Source organism: Balaenoptera physalus (genome assembly GCF_965194825.1).
Source record: "Balaenoptera physalus genome assembly, chromosome: 11".
Lineage (NCBI taxonomy): Eukaryota > Metazoa > Chordata > Mammalia > Artiodactyla > Balaenopteridae > Balaenoptera > Balaenoptera physalus.
The window spans coordinates 73,627,596-73,650,032 of record NC_138896.1 but is presented as its reverse complement, the minus strand read 5'-3'; the positions used below and the strand labels follow the sequence as shown (position 1 = coordinate 73,650,032).

The following is a 22,437-nucleotide window of genomic DNA, read 5'->3' as shown; positions in this document are numbered from 1 at the left end:
ATATACCAGCTCAGCCTTTCCAGCAATGGTGGAGCAAAATGGCTGTAATCATCATGGGCCAGAGAACTGGCTGCCTAGGAAAGGCTTTCCACAGCCAAATCCAATGTTTGGCAGCTCCCACAAACCCCAGGAGCAAGGGAACTATCCTCTGAAATCTCTCAAATCAATAATTCTCCACCCTGGCTGGACTGCCTACTGTTGAGGTCAGGGCTGTACTGATGTCCTGTCTGGCTGAGAATAGTCACACTGGAGGATTCCAGGCACTGGAAACAGAAGTTGGAAGGTTTCTAAACATACCTATGGGACATTCTCACACCCTGGTCATTTCCTGCAGGAACTTGGTTGATTTGGTAAGAAAACCACCCTCATACATTCCAGGTAGCTACAAAACAGTACTGCAGAGAGAAACAGAGTCTAAAGTTGGTAGCTAGTCCAGTCAAATTAAGCCAAATGCTTTTTGTTGGCTGGTCAGTCCTTCAAAAAGATGTGTTCAGTAGAATAGGAAAAAGGTTAAAAAAAAACCAGGTTATAAATAACTTACGTGTAAAATATGATAGAAGTTCTTGTGACTACCTGAATGGACTCACCCGAAGGAAAAAAGGAAACTTCCTGCCATAGAAGCCGACCCGAAAGAACTCAGGCTCCAGGCGTTGCTGCTCCATGATGTTGTCATAGTAGCTGGCCTCCATTTTCTGTGAACGAGAAAGGAAGTTGGCTTGACTGCTAGTTGGCTTGACTGCTAGTTGTGTTGGTTGGCTTGACTGCTAGTGGTGTCCAAAGAAAGTTCTCCCAGGCCTAAGTAGACACTGTCTTTTGGAAAGAGAACATGGTGACTCAGTCTAGATAAAAAGTGAGCCCCTAGCCCTGATCAACCTCTCCCTGGGGAACTGCCTGATGGAGAGGAAGTCTTTGCTCTCCATTGTCCCCTGACGGTGAAGCAGCCCTGAGAGGCTGCTTGGAGTGTCCTTCCCAATGAGTGGACTCAGCCCCACAGAGACTCAGGCTTCCTGTACTTTCAGGGGTACACATTTAACATGGACTTCCTTTTTTTGCTCAGGAATTCCTGGTTTTGACTGATACTCACTACACCAATTGAGTATAAGCTAGTGTTGCTTATAGGTGGCATCATTTTCCATCAGTCCATCTGCATTGCTCTTGTTCATTTATCATCTGACTCAACGTGAACAGAATGAGGAAGGCTTAGTTACCAGCATCACTGGTACTGGTCCCAATTTAGGAGATTTTAAACTTTAAAAGTTGAACTAATATCCATGATGTCTGGTATTACCAAGGTCAATAAGTTTTTTAGTCTTGGCTGGCCTGGCTTCAGGTTCAGAAAAACTCACTGAAATCTGACTGGGAAGGCAGCCCTAATGCACTCAATCAAGCCAGCCTGCCAGGGGGCAGCGGCCTTCAAAGACCAGTCAAAAAGCTATTGCTAGAGAACCACATCTATTATATAGGCCCAAATCCTGATCAGGATCAGGGAACACAGAAGAGCTAGCCATGCTGACAAGGGTGCAGGAGGAGGATGAACTGAGATTCCTGACTTCTCTTTGCCAATGACCTGTTACGATTTAATACCCAGCACCGGCAACTAGGAAAAATTTGGGAGACCTTCAAAGTCCATTTCACTTAATTTTGAATATTTTTCATCAAAGAAGGGAAGAAGAACTTCCTTTACTTGGCTGCTTAGAATTGACCATAAGCCAAGGCACTGAAAGATCTTATAATGTTTTCAGATGAAGCATACCTGAACAAAATCATTTCAGGAAAAGCTTCTTCATGAAGTCGAGCTGCCACCTCCTCCTTGAAACCCCCATCCTATCCTGTGTATACTGCTTCTCCCTTCCTTGGGCACCAGTGGCCCTTGGGGTCTGGATCATACAATCATTTGTCATGTGTTTGTTTTGGTTCCCCAGCCATAATGCAAGCATCTTGAGAGCAGGAACCTTGGCTTTTGCTTCTCCTGTACTGTCCACAGCACTAAACCAAGGGCTGGGTCCACAGTAAACCCTCCCTTAGAAGTTGATGCCAGAAAAGTGCTAGCACCTCCACTCAGGGTTGGGGTGGGGGAAGGGGCAAAGCTCACCCGAATCCAGCTGAGGCTCTGATAATCATAGAGGCTCTCATACTGACACGCCAGCTCCCTGCACAGTGGGATCCCAAACTCCCAACTCTGCATCAGAAATAGGAAAAAGGCTTCAGCACCTCAGGCAGCCTCGGAATGGCCCAAGCCCACATCAAACATATCAGAGGGCACAACCAAAGGCCTCCTGCAACTCATATGTCACAAAGAACATATGCTCAAAACCAATTTGTGGAGAACACATAGCACTGTGGTTTTCTGGCTTGAGGCATAGCTTTCAGGTTTCTACTCAAATGTTTCCACTTCCAAGAGGCCTTTCCCTAACTACCTTGTCAAGGACAGGCACTACGCCAACCATTCTTTCATTACTCTGAATTTATCTTGTATAAAAAAAGTATTTACTTTTTCAAATTGAAGTGCGGTTGATTTACAATATTGTGTTAGTTTCAGGTACACAAAAGTGATCCAGTTTTATAAATAAGACTATATATACACACACACATACATGTATTTTCAGATATTGAAATGTAGTAGATATTGAATGTAGTTATTACAAGATATTACAAGATATTGAATGTAGTTCCCTGTGCTATATAGTACGTCCTTGTTGTTTATCTATTTTATATATAGTAGTGTGTATCTGTTAATCCCAAACTCCTAATTTATCCCTCCTCCACCCTTTCCCCTTTGGTAGCAATAAGTTTGTTTTCTATGTCTGTGAGTCTGCTTCTGTTTTGTAAATAAGTTCATTTGTATAATTTTTTTAGATTCCACATGTGGTATCATATAATATTTGTCTTCTCTGTCTGACGTACTTCACTTAGTATGATAATCTCTAGGTCCATCCATGTTGCTGCAAATGGCAGTATTTCATTCTTTTTAATGACTAATATTACATTATATATATAATATATATACATACACACACATACACACACCCTCCCCCATCTTCTTTATCCATTCTTATGTTGATGAACACAGGTTGCTATGCCTTGGCTGTTGTAAATAGTGCTGGTATGAACATTAGGTGCATGTATCTTTTTGAATTAGAGTTTTTGTCTTTTCTGGATATATGCCCAGGAGTGGGATTGCTGAATCATGTAACTAAAACTAACTCTATTTTTAGTTTTTTAAGGAACCTCCATACTGCTCTCCATAGTGGCTGCACCAATTTACATTGCCCCCAACAGTGTAGGAGGTTCCCTTTCTCCACACCCTGTCCAGCATTTATTATTTGCAGACTTTTTGATGCTGGCCATTCTGACCAGTGTGAGGTGATATCTCACTGTAGTTTTGATTTGCATTTCTTTAGTAATTAGTGACACTGAGCATCTTTTCATGTGCCTGTTGGCCATCTTTATATCTCTTTTGGAGAAATGTCTATTTTGGTTTTCTGCCCTTTTTTTTTTAATGATGCAACCACATTTTTTGTTTTGTTTTAATATTTTTTCTTTTCTTTAACATTTAATTAATTAATTAATTTTGGCGGTGCCAGGTCTTATGTGTGGCACACGGGATCTTCAGTTGTGGCATGCATGCGGGATCTAGTTCCCCGACCAGGGATCGAACCCGGGCCCCCTGCATTAGGAGCATGGAGTCTTACCCACTGGACCATCAGGGAAGTCCCTCTGCCCATTTTTTGATTGGGTTGTTTGTTTCTGATATTGAGCTATATGAGCTGTTTGTGTATTTTGGAAATTAGGCCCTTGTCGGTTGCATCATTTGAAATACTTTCTCCCAGTCTGTAGGTTGTCTTTTCATTTTGTTTATGGTTTCCTTTGCTGTGCAAAAGCTTATATGTTCGATTAGGTCCCGTTTATTTTTGCTTTTATTTCTTTTGCCTTGGGAGACTGATCTAAGAAAATATTGCTACAATTTATGTCAGAGATTGTTTTGCCTATATTCTCTTCCAGGAGCTTTAAGCTGTCATGTCTTAAATTTAAATCTTTAAGCCATTTTGAGTTTATTTTTGTGTATGGTGTGAGGGAGTTTTCTAACTTCACTGATTTACATGCGGTCGTCGAGCCTTCCCAGCACCAACTGCTGAAGAGACTGTCTTTTCTCCACTGTATATTCTTGCCTGAAGATTAATTGACCATAGGTGTGTGGGTTTATTTCTGGGCTAAAAAGTATTTACTTTTATGTTGTATTAGTCTCAATTAGATGATAAGCTGCATGAGGGCAGGGATCCTGTTTATATCCTTTATCCTCAGAGCCTAGAACAGTGCCAGCCATGAGCAGGTACTCAATAAAGATTTATTTAATGAGTTAATGAAGGAAACAATGACTTTTAAATTAAGATCATTTAAGCTTAGAAACAAGTATGGAAGCTAAGTAGGAAGTAGCTACCCAAGGGCTTGGTAGTAGGTGTGATAATTTCCTTTACAGAAATATTCAAATCTTAGAGCAGGCTTCAGATAATCCTTGCCTAATCACGGCTCGGGCTGTTTCTGTGGTGTGGCTCCTATTATGGTGACAGGCTCATCTAACAGTGGCCTTCACTAAGGGGCAATATTGTGCATTTCCTCCTCTTTTTAATACAGTGCTTTCTCTCTTGGAGAGATTGGGAATCAAAGGTTTACTTGACATTTTAGCCAGGCTCTTCTCCCCAACTTCTAAGTACTAATTAAATTTTTTTATTATAGGACAATTTTAAACATATAGAAACATAGAAGTATGAACCCCTACTCATCATTGGGTGGTACTCATCACCCAACCTCAACAATGACCAATTCATGGCCAGTCTTGTATCATTAAACATCTCATCCACTTACTCCTCCCCATAGTTTTGGAAGCAAATATCAGATATCATACTATAATTTCACCCATCAATATTTCAGTATGAATGTTTAATAAGGACTATATTAAAAAAATAGATTTGAAATAGCATCAGGGAGAAGGACAACACTGTTTTATTCAGGACTGTGTTTCTTTTTTTAAAAATTTAATTAATTAATTAATTATTTTTGGCTGCGTTGCGTCTTCGTTGCTGTGCGCGGGCTTTTCCTCTAGTTGCTGTGAGCGGGGGCTACTCTTCGCTGTGGTGCGCAGGCTTCTCATTGCAGTGGCTTCTCTTGTTGCGGAGCATGGGCTCTAGGCGCACGGGCCTCAGCAGTTGTGACTTGCGGGCTGCAGAGCGCAGGCTCAGCAGTTGTGGCGCATGGGCTTAGTTGCTCCGCGCCATGTGGGATCTTCCTGGACCAGGGCTCGAACCCGTGTCCTCTGCATTGGCAGGCGGATTCTCAACCACTGCGCCATGAGGGAAGCCCAGGACTGTGTTTCTTATCCTTTGAAGAAATTAACGCCATATGGATTGAACTGCAGGACCAATTAAAAATGTTGAAACAAACCAAAGAGAATTTTAAATAGACCCTGACTCCCTGCTCCGATACAATGCCTCTGCCTCAGTGAGCTAGAAAGCTTCTTGTACCCCCACATCACAGCTTTTAAGGGGGCACATGTCTGTCCTCTCTCTGGCTCCAAGTGCTGCTTGGGCAGGTTTCAGTGAAGGGCCCACAGGAGGGTCTGTCTGGCAGGCAGCTCCAAGGGGGCTGGCTAAGCAGCTGAGCTGTGTGCAGACTGCTAGCCAGCCTGTAAGGAGCGCCCAATGGGGAACTGCTCATTTAGGTGATGAGGAACCCATGTGAGGCTAAAGGAGCTTTGTCTGCTGACAGTAGCTCCCAGTAAAGCAGTTCTACTCTCCTATTAGGATCAACGCTTATCTGCCTCGCTGGCATCTCTGCCCTAATTTGTAGCCCTGCTGCTCCAAGCCTGCCCCCCCAACCCCCAAGTGTGAGCCAGGACACTCTGTCAGCCTTGAGGGTTGTGCTGGAATGCTGGGGGTTTTGAGAGCTACCTCGGAACACAGGGAGGGAACGCCCTGCAGATACAATGCATCCCATCTACGTCTTCTCTCTTGGTGTCCTTCCTTCTGGCAGGAGGCAAAGCCAACTACACAACTACTAACCAGTGTCTGAAATCCAATCACTTCTACCAGCTTGGGCAGATGTGTGTTTATACATCCTTGTTGCCCCCACTGACAGGGATGGCACAAAAGTTGCACTGACTTGGCTCACTCTACTCAAACTGGAAAGGAAGGCAAAAGCCTGGGACTCCAGACTGTCAGTCTTTGTACTTCTGTCTACACACAACATTTTAGAAGCAACAGACTCATTCCTTCAAAGCAGTGTGAACAATAGCAGCCCTCAGTAGTAGAGCCCAAGCCCACCCCCACATGGAGGGTTGGTTCAGTCCTGATGGTCTGTATGCCTTAGGGGTCAGAGGCCTCCTCCCAGCTTCCCTTTCTGTCTGCTCCCTCTTCCTTGAGATGAAGGACCAGCTCCCATCTTCATGCCTCCCTTTCCTTCTTTTTTTAAAAATTTATTTATTTATTTTATTTTTGGCTGCACTGGGTCTTCATTGCTGCGCACCGGCTTTTCTCTAGTTGCAGAGAGCGGGGGCTACTCTTCGTTGTGGTGCGCGGGCTTCACATTGCGGTGGCTTCTCTTGTTGCAGAGCACGGGCTCTAGGGCATGTGCCCGTGGGCTTCAGTAGTTGTGGTGCATGGGCTTAGTTGCTCCGTGGCATGTGGGATCTTCCCGGGCTAGGGCTCGAACCCATGTCTCCTGCATTGGCAGGCGGATTCTTAACCACTGCGCCACCAGGGAAGCCCAGGAGCACTTTTCTTGTATCAGCCAGGTTTTGCTTTTCTGGAGGCATTAGAAAAAAAACCCTGAATGCTTTCAAGAGAACTGGTTAGCCCTATCCACTGGTTCCGTCAGGTATGAAGGTACAGAAACAGAAAAGTTGGACCTTCTGTATGAGCCCAAGAGAATGATTGTGATAAGTACCCCTTTGAGGATGCGCTCATGAAAGGGCTCACTGAGTGGTCTGTTCTCAGCACAGAAGCTGCTCCCCCAGCAATTCACACCAAAGGCAGGGCTGCTAGAAGGAGTGGGAGATCCCTGAGAAGGTAGCCTACGGAGCCTCCCAGTCCTTCTCCCCTTCCTGCTTATCCACAATACTCAGGCAGGTTTTGCATTACCTTCCCTTGTTCATACTAACCTTTAAACCTGCTTTCTTAACACTACTGTAGTGTGGGGGGAAAAGGGGACCATTAACGCTCACGTGTCCCACTGCTGGGCTCAATCAGATAAGCATAACTCTACTCTGTACTCTATGCCCATGGAAAGAAAAATAAGCTAATATACTAACAACACTCATGCACACTCACACCATGATTATGCCATTCCCTCAGAGCTGGGAGGGCTCGCTGGGCATATGGGTAGGTGGCAGCTCCAGGTGGGCTGGGTGCCAGGAAGACAGACCTAAAAGTGTGCTGGCATGGGGCCCTCTGTCCATCTCTGGACCAGCAAGGAGAGGAGGCTTTGGGCTGGCACTGTGGCTCAGTCACGTGTGGCTGGCTGACAGCTAAGCATGGGTCTCCTTTCTGGGCTAGGTGAAATGAGAGCTCCTGAGGTTTTGGAAAGGTTCCTACTTACCAGTGCGTTCCCTACATGGGTGAATGTTTTTGACAAACAAAAGTCTCCCATGTTGTGTAAAACTGATGAATGTTTTCTGATTTATGGGCAGAAGTTATTAATGTTTAAATCTTTCTTTTTTATGATAAAAAAGCTTATTTTAAAAAACCAATTTCCATTCAAGTCTGGAGTTCAGCCACTATAGTTCCCTGAACAATCCTGTTTCAGCTTTTTAACATGCTCAAAGCTGAGTAATGAGAGAACAGCTTCAACAAGTTACACAAGCCCAGCCTTTCCAGTGTATGGGCCATACGTGGGTCAGAGGGCCCCACAAGGAGCTCTCCCAGAGATTGGAGCAGAATGGCTGGGAAGTCCCAAGGAAGCCTGAACCAATGCTGACAATGCCTGCTAATTCCACAGAATCAGGTTTAATAGAGAATAACCCCAATGAGAGGAGCCCAGACTATGCTGTAAGGAAGGGAAATCCAAGACAAGAACACGTACCCGTAAGAGGCAGTACAGGCCTCCGTTGGCTGTGGTTAGAATCCATTAATTTTTACAGCTCACATTTTCTATAGCAGAGTAGAAAGCTACAATAATTTAAGTAAATCTAATAAATATAAGCAGGGGGCCCAGAAGCCCCTGCTGTTGGAGCATTAGTATTTACAGATGTGCAAAGCTGGTATGTGGGGTTGTCTCTTACATCCCCAATCTGGAATTGGCTTCCAAGCCACAGAATTAAGCTGTTACTTTTTTTTTCCCCAGAGAAAGTCATGCTGCCTCCAAACCTAATGCACACATATGGGCCTCCACCCCCTCACCACCCCACACAGCAACCTCTGCAGCTGCTGCCATCCCTATAGCGCTAAGATACCATGTAGTACAGTAGAAGCTGAGACGCTCAAAGCCTTGCCTAATTAACACCCACCTTGCCTTTGTTGAAGTAGTGGATGATCTTGCGGCACAGTCCCTCTTTCCGCTGCCACTCTGTCTGGGATGGGTAATGGAGGAATTCCCGCAGTGGCCTTTCCTCCCACTGTAGCAGCTCACAGTAGAGGAGCAGAGTGAATGCAGCTTCTGTGGGGACAGGGGCTATGGAGGTCCAGGGGCAGCCAGGTGCCAAGGGACCAGGCTAAGCAGCATGCCAGCGTAAGGCATGTGCAGCCCAGATCAGGGATGCTGGATACCAAAGCTGAGATAGAGGGGCTGTCCAGCCAGCCAATAGCCCGTGACCACAGCATGAAGGAACCAAAGATCCTAGCAGACACCCTCCTCCCTCAGCCTGGTCACCTGCTCTGGGTGCTAGATAAAGTATGGCTCAGGTACCTAAGGGTCTGTGTACAGGTTGCTTTGCTCTGGGACACACTGACATGTCAGAGAGAGTTCTTGGGTTCCTTTTTGCTCAACTGACTAGAGCTTCTTTTCCAACCTTCTCAGAACTGGCTCTGAGGGGTAAGCACTGACTAAGGCTTTTCTCAGCCCTCCCGAAGCCAGCCTCAATGCCTCCAGCTCCATTTTCTGAGCTCAGCATGGCTCTGGGAATGACCCTTTCTCCTTATCTTGACTGTTTCTAAAAGGACCAGAGAGAAGGAGTGTGTACAGTGATAACTGTGTGATGGGCTCCATTCCTGGAGGAAGCTAAAGTTGATGCTGGGCCCAGGACGCGGCCCTGTGACACCTCCCATACATGTGGAACAGTTAGAGAGGGTTTATAAAACAACCGCAGCTAAATATTGTGGCTTCCTAAATCCCAAAGAGTCAATCAAACTGAGTTACAGCTGCTGCTCATGGTCCTATGACACAGTCTGCTCTTTCCTGTTCTATTTGCTCATTTTTAGTGGGCATTTCCTACTGGCAAGTTAATTAGTTCTAGCTTCTGCCTGGCCTTCAAGGCCCCATTCAAATCTGCTCCCCATGACTATGAAGAATCTCTTTTCTAATTATCTAGTGACCCACTTCCAGTTTTAGCCAGGTATATTGCCTGCAGCCACTTTCCAGGCTCCTGCTCATGTTTGCCGCTCTGCCTATGCTCTGGCTACTGGACCCTCCTGCCCAGGGATACACGTGCCTCCTCACTGGAGCTGTGAAGCCCCTTCTCACTGGGAACAAGCCAATGAGGCCCTCAAGGCCTCCCTTTAGAACTTAGAAAACCATGTGAAATCCTTTTCTTCCCTGCCAATATTCTTTTAAGATGTTATTCCTGAGGCCACCAGAGGCAAGGCTCAGCACCCTCTCTCTGTCCAAATTCCTGACATAGCCTCTCAGTGATGGCCCAGTCCTCCAGGACTTTAGTAAATGCCTCTATTGATACATGGAATTTTTCAGTCTATCACTTCACTGCCCTCTCAAAGGGCTGCTGGGATCATGGGTAGAAGTGGACGCAGAGAATGGCAGATTCATCCCAGTCATTTCAGATTTAATTCTTGCCAAGCTGTGTCAGGAAAGGTGGAATCTATGCCAAACACTCTTTAACATCGAACATAAAATAAGGAAGGAGGATTCTCTGTTTCTACAAATTCATCTAATTCTAGTAATGCTGTGGACAAGAATAGCTTGAACTTCCTGGTCTATCACACAAATTCAAGTCCTATGGCTCAAGGGCTAAGATGTGATGGCTGGTCACCACAGTGAAGAAGTGGCTATTTTGGGGGAACTATGACACAAGGTGATCAGGCAGGACACACATGGGTACACATATCTTCCTGACTCAAAGTGGCGCTCAGTAAACAGTGTGTGACAGGTATGTTGAAACGCTTCTAAATTTGTTCTTTTAGAAAAGGCTGTAGTAATGGATTAAACTGTAGATACAACGAAAGGGTCCCTGTCTGGTCTGTCAGAAAGTCAAGTGAACATTCTCCATACTCTCCACTGGGAGCTCAATGTGGGGCTGTTGTGTACTTGCAGGGGAAGAGCCCAGACTGCAAGGCAGGTCTGCCAGCAAGTTCTGGAAGTCCCAGGGTTAGGCTGATGATGTTCCTGTGTTATGGCCTCACTTAGTTCCAGCTGTGAAGGTCCTCAGAGAAGTTCTGCTCATGAAGAGGGACAGTGAGCTCAGGATGCTCTGAACCTGGCACACCAGAATTTGGAGGTCACCCTTGAGGCCTCAGAGGGGGTGAATAGGAGGCAAGGAGAGTGGAAGAGCTTTGGGCAGCAAGGCACAAGTGGAAGTTCCACCTGCTTTTTCTCCACCACGTTACAAAGGAGTTGAGGGAAAGGAGTGAGGTGATGGGCATCATGGGTCCTGACACTCTGCTAAAATCTGGGAGGCACCAGCTCAGAGCCCTTCTCTTTCAGCTGTGCATGTATGTCCAGTCTGTCCTCATGGGGAGGCGTAGCTCCCCCTTCCCACTTACCTGTGTAGTTTTCGGCCTGCAAATGCATGTCACAAAGCTTATGGATATAGCGGATATACATCTCTTCTTTGTTAATCTCAGATTTGTAAAAGTTCTGTAAGAGAGAAGGAAATATAAATGAATATGGGAGAGGCTGCTGCCTGTGGAGGCCATCTCTGAACTCCAGGCAGATGGCCAAAACCCTGGGTGTGCTGGACAGGAGGGAGAAGACAGGCTGTGGAGGTAGCCAGCACCAGGAAGAGAAGGGACCAGCCAGAAGGCACACCTGCTGGGGGTAAAACCTCTGGCAGATCTGCAGGAGCCCTGAGTGATGAGATAGAGGAAGAGTACCAGGGTAGACTGGAAATTAGAGTATGTCAGGGTTGGCGGGACCTTGCCAAGAGGCCAGGCTAGAGCTCTGTCCAAAGAGAAGCTCATTTCATTCCTTTCCCAAGTAGGAATGTGAGTGATGAGGTGCAAGTTTCCAAGATACCAGTAACAGAGCTGATGTCCTGACTCAGACCCTTAGGCTTGGGACTTCCCTGGTGGCACAGTGGTTAAGACTCCACGCTCCCAATGCAGGGGACCCGGGTTTGATCCCTGGTCAGGGAACTAGATCCCACATGCATGCTGCAACTAAGAGTTCACATGCCGCAACTAAGGAGCCTGCCTGCTGCAACTAAGGAGCCTGCCTGCCACACCTAAGACCCAGTGCAACCAAATAAAAAACAAAAAACCAAAAAAACCCCTTAGGCTTATAGCCATGTATTGTAGAAAGGACAGGCCAATCGCAGGACAGAAGCCACACTACGAGGCAGAGAGGAGGAAGAGCCCATGTTCTCTCACCATCAGGTTAACAGTGCAGCCGATCTTCTTATTCTCTGTCTCCTCTCCTTTCATGCAATCCCTGGAAGGGAGAGCACAGATGAATGCACAAAGTGGTGCCTCTGGGACAACACAGAGACCTGCAGTGTCACTGAGGCATTAGTCTGTCCAAACCCCAGATGAGGATGCTCTCCAACAGAAACTTCTTCCACAGATGAGACTGTACTGTGAGCTCCCTCTAAGCTTTGGACCCACTCCTAGGGTTCAAAGATCTCTGTTCAACTGGACCCCTTGCTCTGGTGGCAGAGTGTAGAGCCCAGATGCTATATCAGGGCATTAAGTAACACCTACCAATGTCTTCAGCACAAAAGAGTATGTCAGTAAAGTAGAAGGTTAAATCCTCAAGTTTCCAAAAGGGGAGGCACAGAGCTTTCCTTAAAGGGCAGTTTTCATTTTGTAAGACAGTGTTTCATGGAAGCCAAGACACTCTACTCTAGGGACCTACCTTCAGGACCCTGTGGCCACAGCAACCACGGCATGGTTGCCATGTTCATCATCTCATTGGCTTTTCTCCTTATGGTGTCCTTCCTGTGCACTAGTCTTTGGAATCCCCTCTAACTAGGAGCAGTGGGTTTGGAGCTTTTTTCTGATTTACGGGTAGCTTCGGCCAGGGCTGAGCTGCATTCATGCTGAGTAGGGCTAGGTTTAGGAGGGGTCATGGCTGGCCTGCCAGACACAGAACAGCGGGAACACTGAGAATGAATCCTTGCCAAGGGAGGGCAGGGACTGGTCAAAGCCAAGCTCCTCTGGGAAGGAGAAAGGCCTAGCACAAGGAGATGAAAGAGAATGAGAACCAGACTGGTGAATCCAGCAAGAAGCTTCCTGTACATGCAGCTAGCCGGAGTCCCAGATGCTCTCCCTTGGCATCTGCATGACATGTAGCACAGAGAAGACAACTATTGCTTGGGTCTGGGTTTCCTCTATCATTCCTCCTCATTCCTTATCACCTTCCTTTAGGCTCCCAAAAGGCACTTCGCTATCACCTGAACTCTACTGAGAGAATAACTAAGGCTGCAATGGTAGCATTATTGTTACTTTTAGGCTAAGTCAAAAGCCATGATATGACTGAGAAGGCAGGCTTTCATGAAAAAATGAATTTCACATGAACTTCCAGACTGAATGTATCATAAAGATCTCTGAGCTCACAGGCTACCTCCTCTAATCTGCTCATGGCCAGGATCAAGGGACAGAAATAAACAGATTTTACACCAAGAATGGAGGCATGGAAAAGTTGGGTCCCCCTTCCCTGGAAAAACCAAATGAAAGTCCTCCTGGGTCACACTTCTGTACCAGGTGATATTTTCCTGCCCATCTGCCACATGGCTCTGAGGAAGGTCTGCACTAAGGACCTAACTTGCTCTGGAGACAGCCTTTCTCTTCCTCTCTGCTGTGCCCATTCCTCTGAGCCTTGACTTTTCTGGATGAAAAGCCAGAAGGCTACATGTCCCTGGGATACCTCTTGGGTACACGTGCCCACGTATCAGGGGTAAGCCCAGGAAGCCCTGGCCTACCCCTGGGAGAAGGCTTTCTTCCTCTTTCTCCTTGGCCATCAGGAGATTCCTAACGACTGGTGATGGCACACAACACCAGAACAGTCCTACCTCTCATGGCCACGAGGTCTCAATTTTAAGGTCAGGGGATCCTCCTGCTGGGGAGAGCATCTGACCAGAGAAGAGGTCAGGTAGGTTCCTGAGAAGATACCTGTAGTCAAGAAGGCGTTCCATGAGGCGGGTGACCGAGGTTACAAAGGAAATGCCGGTCTCGCGCCATGTTTCCTGTTCAACTTTCTCCAGCAGGCTATTGGTGGAAGCAAACACAATGCACAATGCATGAGCCTTCCTTGGGCACCAGAGTAAGGTCCCAGAGCCCGTGGGGCCTGTGATGGATCTGGAGACGGCAGACTTACCACACTGCAGTCTTACCTGGGGTAGGGCCCAAACAGCTGGGTTCTACTCCATGCAGCAGAAAGCAAAGACAAAGCAATTACTGAACTGGCCAGCAACCAATGAACACGTCTTCCATTCTCCATTGCAAGTTCCGAACTGAGGGAGCGGTTTCAAAGCCCCAGACCCTTTAGGTGTACACACTGTGAGATCTGTTCTGAAGAAGCGGCGGAGTAAGGGTCCACTGAGGGATAGACCTGGCTTTGCCAATTGGCTGGCTGCCTCTATCACTGCTTAGAACCATCCTCAGCAAACATACTAACCAACGTTTTCATGTAAACCAAGGGAAAGATTCCAACCAGTCTTGAGGGCCCAGTGTGAAGGACAGTGAATCCAGGAGTTACACTGTCATCTTCACTGTCATGGGATACTCCCATGTAAAATGTGCCAGAGCCAAGAGCTAAATGCCCAGGTGCTTTTCTCACTTGCCAGCCCATGCTCCTGTCACCTCCAGGTAGCCTCTGACTTCTCCAAAGAGCCTGGTTTCTGAGATCCTCTGCCTTTTCACAGATCTCTCCTAGGGGATGATGACCTGGATGGACTCTTTCTGTTTGCTCTAGTGATTATCTCAGGTCCAGGTCTCACTCCTGATCCCTTTGCACACTGTCCCTAGCTCCCTAAGGTCATGAAAGTCACCTAGAGTGGAAGGCTCAGCCAGGGACCCAGCACTGGGAACTCACACCCACAGCCTGACTGCTATTAACACTGCAATGATGACAACTGTCTTCCTTGCACACAGCATCTAACTTGAGCCGAGGCTTCTGGGAAAGTGAGGGTTTCCATGTGACCCATGTTACTAGAGCGAGAAGGTAGGACCATTGTCTTTCACCTCTGAGCTGTGTGGAAAAAGCCACTGTGTTCACATTTCCCAAACTCCGTTCTACTGAGCTCTGCTGTCCTGGAGGACAGAGAGAGGTGTTCTGTGAGCAAAACAGCATGGAAGATGCTGATCACTACACCTTCCTTTTAGAGATTTTTCACATCTTTCTAAATATTAAAGGTTTTGAGAAGTCCTATAATACAGAGGCCTGTTCGATTTTATTTAACTGAGTCTTTTCTAAACTGATTAGCCCATGATCCACTCCCACCTCCCCCCAGCATACCTACAAACATCTTCCCCAAACACAAATTGGGACATGCAGCTCCATGGTTATCAGTGGCTTTCAGTTCTCAGACGTGAACACTGTTTATGTAACACTGTTTGCTCAGGTAATTATTAATAGCAAGTTATTTTTGTGCTTTTTCCTTCATAGTAAAATCATCAGTTAGTGGCTTAGGAACAGATTTCTCTTCCTTATTTCCACAATTAGAAACATCTTCAGCTAAAAGAGAAATACTAAAGGATGGATTCATTTTCACAAATTAAAATTACTTAAATTTCAAATGAATTCACATTTTATTGCATGACTCATCAAGGAACAAAGTAGGCAGGGTGTAGCGGAAAGATTTCCCCCTCTTGAAACTGGAATATCTGGGCTGTACCCCCAGAGCTGCTTCTTACTGGCCATGCAACTGAGGCCATGCTACCACTTCTCTGAGCTCAGTGTCATCACCTCTACTCATCAGGATAATATCTGCCTTGCCCACCTCACAGGTGTGTTGTGAGGATTAAATCAGATATGTCAACAAATTTTGTACACTGTAAAGTTCTAAGCAAATGTACAGTATTATTATTAGAAAATATATTACAGGCTTATCTTAAAAATGTCACTAAAATAAAGAAAATCTCAAAGCTAGAAATAATGAGTGAGATAGGAGAGGGCTCTAGAGCTGTAAATGTCTTAAAATTTTGTTTTTTAGAAAGATAAAATACCCAACTTTACTATCTATCTGGGAGGAACACGGCTCTCCTGAGTCCCTCCTTTGGGCTTAGCCCTGTGGCTAGTCCTGTAAGGTCTCTTGGCCTCCATCAACTCAAGACAGAAGCCACAACTGGTGGACTTGGGACCCTTGACGTCAGTCAGTACAACCAACCTGTTTCACAGATGGAAACTGGTTTGGAAGGGGGTGTAATTTGTTCAAGTCACAAAACTCATGGCAGTGTTTTTCAAGCTGATTGTACAATCTTACAAAGCAGAGATTTAATTCCCTCCCTCCCCTCACCCCGAAATGTCAGCCTTGAGCCCTCATTGAGTCCCCATGAACTGTTTGCCCAACTAGATACAGTACATGGTATGAAGATATATGATGATCCTTTTCCTATCAGCAAATCCAGGAGCTCAGAGTTATCACCTGTCCCTACATCTTAGGCAACTATGGCAATCCCTGAGACAGCTTGCTGTCATGATGTCACTTTCTTGTTGACAGAAGGTGAGCACTGCTACCACCAGGAACAACCCTGGTCTCTCCTGATACCCACCCTCTGAAGCCTGCCCAGCGCAGGTTGCACCGCTACCCATCATTAGCCCACTGCACCCCCTCCCCCAACGTGAGGTGCTTGGGGCTGAAGCAGCTTACAGCAGGCCGAAGAGCTCCCTGTAGCTCTCATCGCCTTTCCCTTCTGACACCATGCTGTCCAGCTTGTCAATCAGCTCGGCCTCCACCTAGAGGGAAGCAGAGATTTTGTAAACCCGAACTGACCTCAGAGGAAGGATGGGAAATCCAGCCCCTGTGATAGGTGAGGATGGTGGGGAACTGCTTCCTGATTTTTTCCTTGCACCAAATAAATCCTAGAGAAGGCAGGATCTCATCTATAGCACTGAGAAACCACCCTGCCTCCCCAGTCAGGAAGGGCTCCCACTCTAGTGGTTTAAATGAGTTGGAACTTACACATCCGTCTCAGATACTCTTTTCCCTAGGGGCAAAAGGCAAGGACTCTCTGGTGAGAGAAGTATTTCGGATCCAAAAGAGGCCTTTGTCAAGTGTTTTTCTTTCTTAAAAAATGTTCATTCAAAGGAATTTGTATGTATAAAATACATTTGGTTAGAACTTTACCCTCTATCAGCCAGTCACAAAGAAAGCTTGCTTTGGGGGGCTGGTCCTCACTTTAATGGCTGGCATTAATCTGGGCTGAGGGAGATGTGTTTCCTTCAAAGAGTCCCCTTCAGGATAAAAGGCTCTATTCTTTGTCCTCACAGGACCTAAAGCCCTTGGAGCTGCTGCCCCTGCCGCTGCCTCGTCACTTGGGCCCCCTGCACTTGTTATTGGATTCTTAAACCATACGGAGCAATACTGCATTCATTCCTACCCCACTAATCTGCAAGGCATTCAACAGTGTTAAGCCACTTCTCTAACAGGCCTCAATGCATATACTCTGAGGTGAGAAATTAGTTGTAAGTGATGTGAGATAAAAATCTTTTAAACTGTTCATTAGCCTTTAAAATGTGGTATTGTGCAATTATTTATACAGATTTTTATATAAACAAAAGTGGCATGGCTGCATTTAATAATGAGCTATAACAAAAGCATTTTCTCACTCCACATAGGGCCAGAGTCCTAAGATGGTGAAGTATTAAAAAAATAATTGAATTAGGAAATTCATCAAAGGCAGTTACGGTTTCTGAAACCCTATCAGCAGAAAATGAGAATGGATGAATATATGGCCCTTTTATAGTGGTCTGGTATGGCCAGGATGGAGACTGTTGTACATTTATGTTTGGCCTAATCAGTCAGCTGCTTGAATATACTTTCCAGAGGAAATACAAAGTCTGAGATCAGGGGTCCTTAGGGATCGAGGCCATCTGCCTTTCTCCGTGTGGAGAAAAGGCACCAGCAGGGACTTGCCTGGGGTCATGTAAAGTCAGGTTGGGATCTCTCATCACACACGCAGGTACAGGTTGTGCTTTCCAGAACAGGGCAAAGGTGGGGAAGGGACCTGGAGCAGCAGAGAGTACAACAGTGCAAATGTGGGTGCAGCAGTTCCCTGGAGTTCTCAAAATGGGTCCCTGGGCCAACAGCATCAAGTCACCAGAAATCTTGTTAGAAATACAAATTCTCAGGCTCCACTGGATTAAAAACTCAGGGGTTGGGGGGCAGCAATCTGTGTTTTAATAAGCCCTCCGGGTTATTATGATGCTTATTCAAGTGTTAGAACTTCTGTATTAGGCAAAGGAGCTGGTGATGGAAGGATTCAGGGACATTACTTCCTCACTCCCTGCAGTGCTGATAAAGGAAGAAGTTACTAAGAAAAATTGAGAAATCCAAAACAGGACACTGAAGATCAATGTATGCAAAATCAATGTCTCTAAGTTAAACAAAATGCTAAGTTCTTCAGATATATCATGTCGTAACTGGTAATACTGATGATTTCAGGTCTGCGGAGTTACTTTTATTTTATAAAACCAATATTCCTGAAGTGACACCTTGTTATTCATTCAACAAACATTTGTCCTGTGACATAACCAGCGGCCTACTTCTGTACAAAATATTTACCTAAGCCTAAACTTCTGCATTTGTGAAATGGTAATGGTGGTTAACATTCCTCTTCAGTGTCACTGTGCCCTAGCTCTTGGGAAGTGCTCAATGTATGTTAGTTTTGATTTTCATCTTCATGAACCCACCATGTCTCAGGCATGGGTTCTAAGAAATAAAAGCACAAGAAATGGTCCTGGTCCCAATAACTCATCATCTGGTAGAGGAGGCAGGGATAACAGCTGATACAGCTCAGCACGCGCAGTGCTTGGATGGGGCACACACAGAAAGTGGCTTGGGGTCTGAGTAGTCTACAGACAACAGAGGTTGTTGGAGAGACATAGTGCTGTAAAAACTTAAGAAATGTTTTTGCTCTTTGACCCATCAATTACAGGTGAGAGATTTACCTAAGAAAGTAACTTAAAATGGATATGTTTTTTGTAATACTAACAGCAAAAATTTGGAATGAACCTAAGTTCCTAAAACTATGAGACTGGGAATTCCCTGGTGGTCCAGTGGTTAGGAGTTGGCAGACTTGGTGCTTTCACTGCCATGGGCCCCGGTTTGATCCCTGGCTGGGGAACTAATATCCCTCAAGCTGCAGGGCACGGCCAAGAAACAAACAAACAAAAAAACCAAAAGCCTCACAAAACCTAGGAGTCTGATTAAATACACTGTGGTCCAAGCTATGCAGTGGAATACCACGGAGCCTCTAAACTGACAGTGTGGTGCAGAGGAGCATTAACTGACATGAAAGATAGTGATGACAAGGTGCTACTAAAAAAGGGAGATTAAAACCCAGTATACACAATGGTTCCAAAAAAACCAATGTACACAATGATTCCATTTTTTAACTTAAAAAACTCTATGCATTGGGAAAAAAGTCTGAAAAAGACGTGTCCAGCCCCTCTCCCCCACAAGTTAGTAACAGTACAATTATGAGTTAAATCTTTTCACTATAGCTTATTTGCATTTTTAATTTTTCTACATTAAATAAGTACTGTTTTTATAATTAGAAGAAGTATTTATAGTAGGTGGTAAAAAGTAGGGGAGGAGTTAATAGAGCCAAAGCTGTGGAAAGCACAACTAGAACCAAGACCAAAAAGTCAATCGGGGGCTTCCCTGGTGGCGCAGTGGTTGAGAGTCTGCCTGCCAATGCAGGGGACACGGGTTCGAGCCCTGGTCTGGGAAGATCCCACATGCCGCGGAGCAACTGGGCCCGTGAGCCACAATTACTGAGCCTGCGTGTCTGGAGCCTGTGCTCCGCAACAAGAGAGGCTGCGATAGTGAGAGGCCCGCGCACCACGATGAAGAGAGGCCCCCGCTTGCCACAACTAGAGAAAGCCCTTGCACAGAAACGAAGACCCAACACAGCCATAAATAAATAAATTAAAAAAAAAAAAGTCAATTGGATTTTAATGATTAGAAGGTTATTCGAGAGAGCAATGTCAACAAAAGTGGGTGCACAATATACATTAGACTGAACTGATAGGAGGGTGGGAAGTGGAAATGTGGGGATGAAAAGAGTAGACTACTCTTTTAAAATATGTAATGGCAAAGGGAAGCAGCAGCAAGATTTTTTTAACCAGGGACAACGAGGTTTACATGGCTTGCTGGATATCAGTTATTCATGACAGTCTTATTGGAGGAAAGAATGCTACCCATCAGCTGAGTCTTGAAGTGTGAGCCAAATGAGCTCCAACTTAGCCTTCCACAAAGCTAACCTTCCTTATTCAGTATTAGTGATGGTTAAGTACAGCCCAGCTCTTCTTTTAGTAAACTCAGGTGACCCATGGTGCAGTTCCACAATGTCATCTACTTCTTGGTAACCAGGTTCTCTCATCAGGCAGTTGTACATTTTGCACAATTAGAAGGCATATGTTGTGGCAACATAGAAAAGCAACAGTTCTTTTCTGTTTGAAGTTATTATTTCCTGAAGTTCTGAAGGCAAAAGAGCTGCACACTCTAAAAATGGATTCTCATCTTAAATACTATTTACTCAAGATAGAGAGCATCTATGAAAAACCTAGAACTAGCATCATACTTCAGTGAAACACTGAATGCTCTCTCCTAAGATTAAGAACAAGGCAAGGATGTCTACTTTTATCACTCTTATTTAACATCAGACCAGAGGCCCTAGCCAGTGCAATGAGGCAAGAAAAAGAAATAAGAGGCTTACAGATTAGAAAGGAAGAAATAAAACTGTGTCTTTTCACAAGTGATAGGATTATCTAAATATAAAATCACAAGGAATCTACAAAAAAGCTTCTAGAACTAATAAGTGAGTTTAGCAAGGGTGGAGGATACAATGTTAATGTACAAAGCAATTGTATTTCTACATAATAGCAACAAACTGAAAATTAAAAATTTTAAATCAGAATAATTTATAATAGCACCAAAAAAAACAGAAAATATTTACATATAAATCTAACAACATGTGCAAGATCTGTATACTGAAACTACAAAACATTAATGAAAGACATCAAAGAACACCTAAATAAATGGAGAGATATACTGTCTTCAAGGACTAGAAGTATTCATTAAGTACTATTAAGATATCAATTTTCCCAATTTGATCTATAGATTACAATGCAATCCCAATCAAAATCCCAGCAGGAATTTTTATAGATACTGACATGCTGATTCTAAGATTTATAAGAAAAGGAATTGGAATAGCTAATACAATATTGAAAAAAAAAGAACAAAGTCGGAGGATTCACACAACCTAATTTTAAGACTATAAAGCTACCATAATAAAGACTGTGTGGTATGGTGACAGATTAGACATATAGATCAATGGAAAGACTAGTGAGTCCAGGAAGAGAACCACATGCATATGGTCAACTGATTTTCAACAAAGAGTACAGTCTTTTCAACAAAACGTGCTGGACATCCACATGTAAAAAGGAAAAATAAAAAGCCTTGACCCATACTTCACACCTATACAAACATTACCTCAAAACAGATCATAGATCTAAATGTAAAATTATAAAACTTCTAGAAGAAACAAAAGAGAAAAATTTTATGGTCCCGGGTTAGGCAAAGAGTTCTCAGATATGATCCCAAAAGCACGATCCATACAAGAAAAATAATGATCAATTGGACAGCATAAAAATTAAAAACTTTTGTTCTGTGAAAGACATTGTTTAGTAAATGAAAAGACAAGCTAAGAGAAAATATTGGTAAACCATATATTCAACAAAGGACTTACGTTCAGAATATATAAAGAACCCTAAAAACTCAACAATAAGAAAACAAACAGCCTAATTAAGAATGAACACAAGTTTTGAATAAAATCATTTCACCAAAGAAGATACAAAGATGGCAAATAAGCACATTAAAAGATGTTCGGCATCATTAGTCATTAGGGAAGTGAAAATTAAAACCACAGTGATATACAACTACACACCTATTAGAATGGCTAAAATAAACAAAGAGATAATATCAAATTCTGATGAGTATGTGGATCAACTGGAACTTTCATACGCTACTGTAGGGATTTCAAAATGGTATAGTCACTTTGGAAAACAGTTTGATAGCTTATAAAGTTAAATATACATTTACCACAATACCCAACAATCCTACTCCTAGGTATTTACCTAAGAAAAATGAAAGTTTATATTCATACAAAACCTGTAAAGAAAAGTTTTTCAGAAGCTTTATTCATAATCACCAAAAAGTGTAAATAACCCAAATGTCTTTCAAATGGTGAATGAATAAACTGCAATGGCATACTACTCAGCAATAGAAAAACTGATACATTTAACAAAATGGATGAATCTCTCAAAGGCATTATGTTAAGTGAAAGAAGTCAGTCTCAAAAGGCTACAGTCTACATGATTCCCTTTACGTGACATTCTGGAAAAGGCACACTTATAGTGAAGGAGAATAGATCAATGGCTGCCATGGGTTAAAGGGAAGGGAAGGGTTTGACTACAAAGGGGCAGCAAGATGGAATTTTTAGGAATTAAAAAAATCTTGACTGTGGTAGTGGTTACATGACTTTATGTGTTTACCAAAATTTACAGAGTTGGAAATCCCAAAGACTGAATTTTACTCTCTGTAAATTTAAAAATAAATAAAAATTTAAAAATTCCTGTTTGCCTGGTCTGTTCCTCACTGCTACAGTCACTCACTCTGCGAGCACTGGTTCATCCCAGAATCACAGAGTTGGGAGGGAGCTTAGTGGGGAACTGGTTATAGTCCCCAAGGCAAGGTAGGAATTTCTCCTCGAGGCCTACAGGGAGCTTCTGTTTGAGAACCACCAGCAAAGAGGAAATCCCCATCTCTGAAAGCAGGCCAGCTTACAGCAAATAACTTGTTGCTAGCAAATTATTTCTTTTGTTAGCTAAAACTGG

The 22,437-nt window shown here is 44.3% G+C and overlaps 1 protein-coding gene across 4 annotated transcripts in view; it reads right to left on the bottom strand.

Moving 5' to 3' along the window:
- The window catches only part of DOCK3 (dedicator of cytokinesis 3), a 390,231-nt gene that overhangs the window by 24,600 nt on the left and 343,194 nt on the right, over positions 1-22,437 (bottom strand). For 2 of the 4 annotated variants that reach the window (XM_082414877.1, XM_082414875.1), the window contains exons 33-40: positions 16,187-16,272; positions 13,709-13,735; positions 13,488-13,583; positions 11,748-11,808; positions 10,923-11,016; positions 8,498-8,646; positions 2,093-2,179; positions 588-692 (exon numbers count right to left, since the gene is read on the bottom strand). In XM_082414877.1, the coding sequence (XP_082271003.1) occupies positions 588-692; positions 2,093-2,179; positions 8,498-8,646; positions 10,923-11,016; positions 11,748-11,808; positions 13,488-13,583; positions 13,709-13,735; positions 16,187-16,272 (705 nt within the window). The remainder of the gene's footprint in view (positions 1-587; positions 693-2,092; positions 2,180-8,497; positions 8,647-10,922; positions 11,017-11,747; positions 11,809-13,487; positions 13,584-13,708; positions 13,736-16,186; positions 16,273-22,437) is intronic. The other 2 variants (XM_082414876.1, XM_082414878.1) reach the window with 1 other exon arrangement.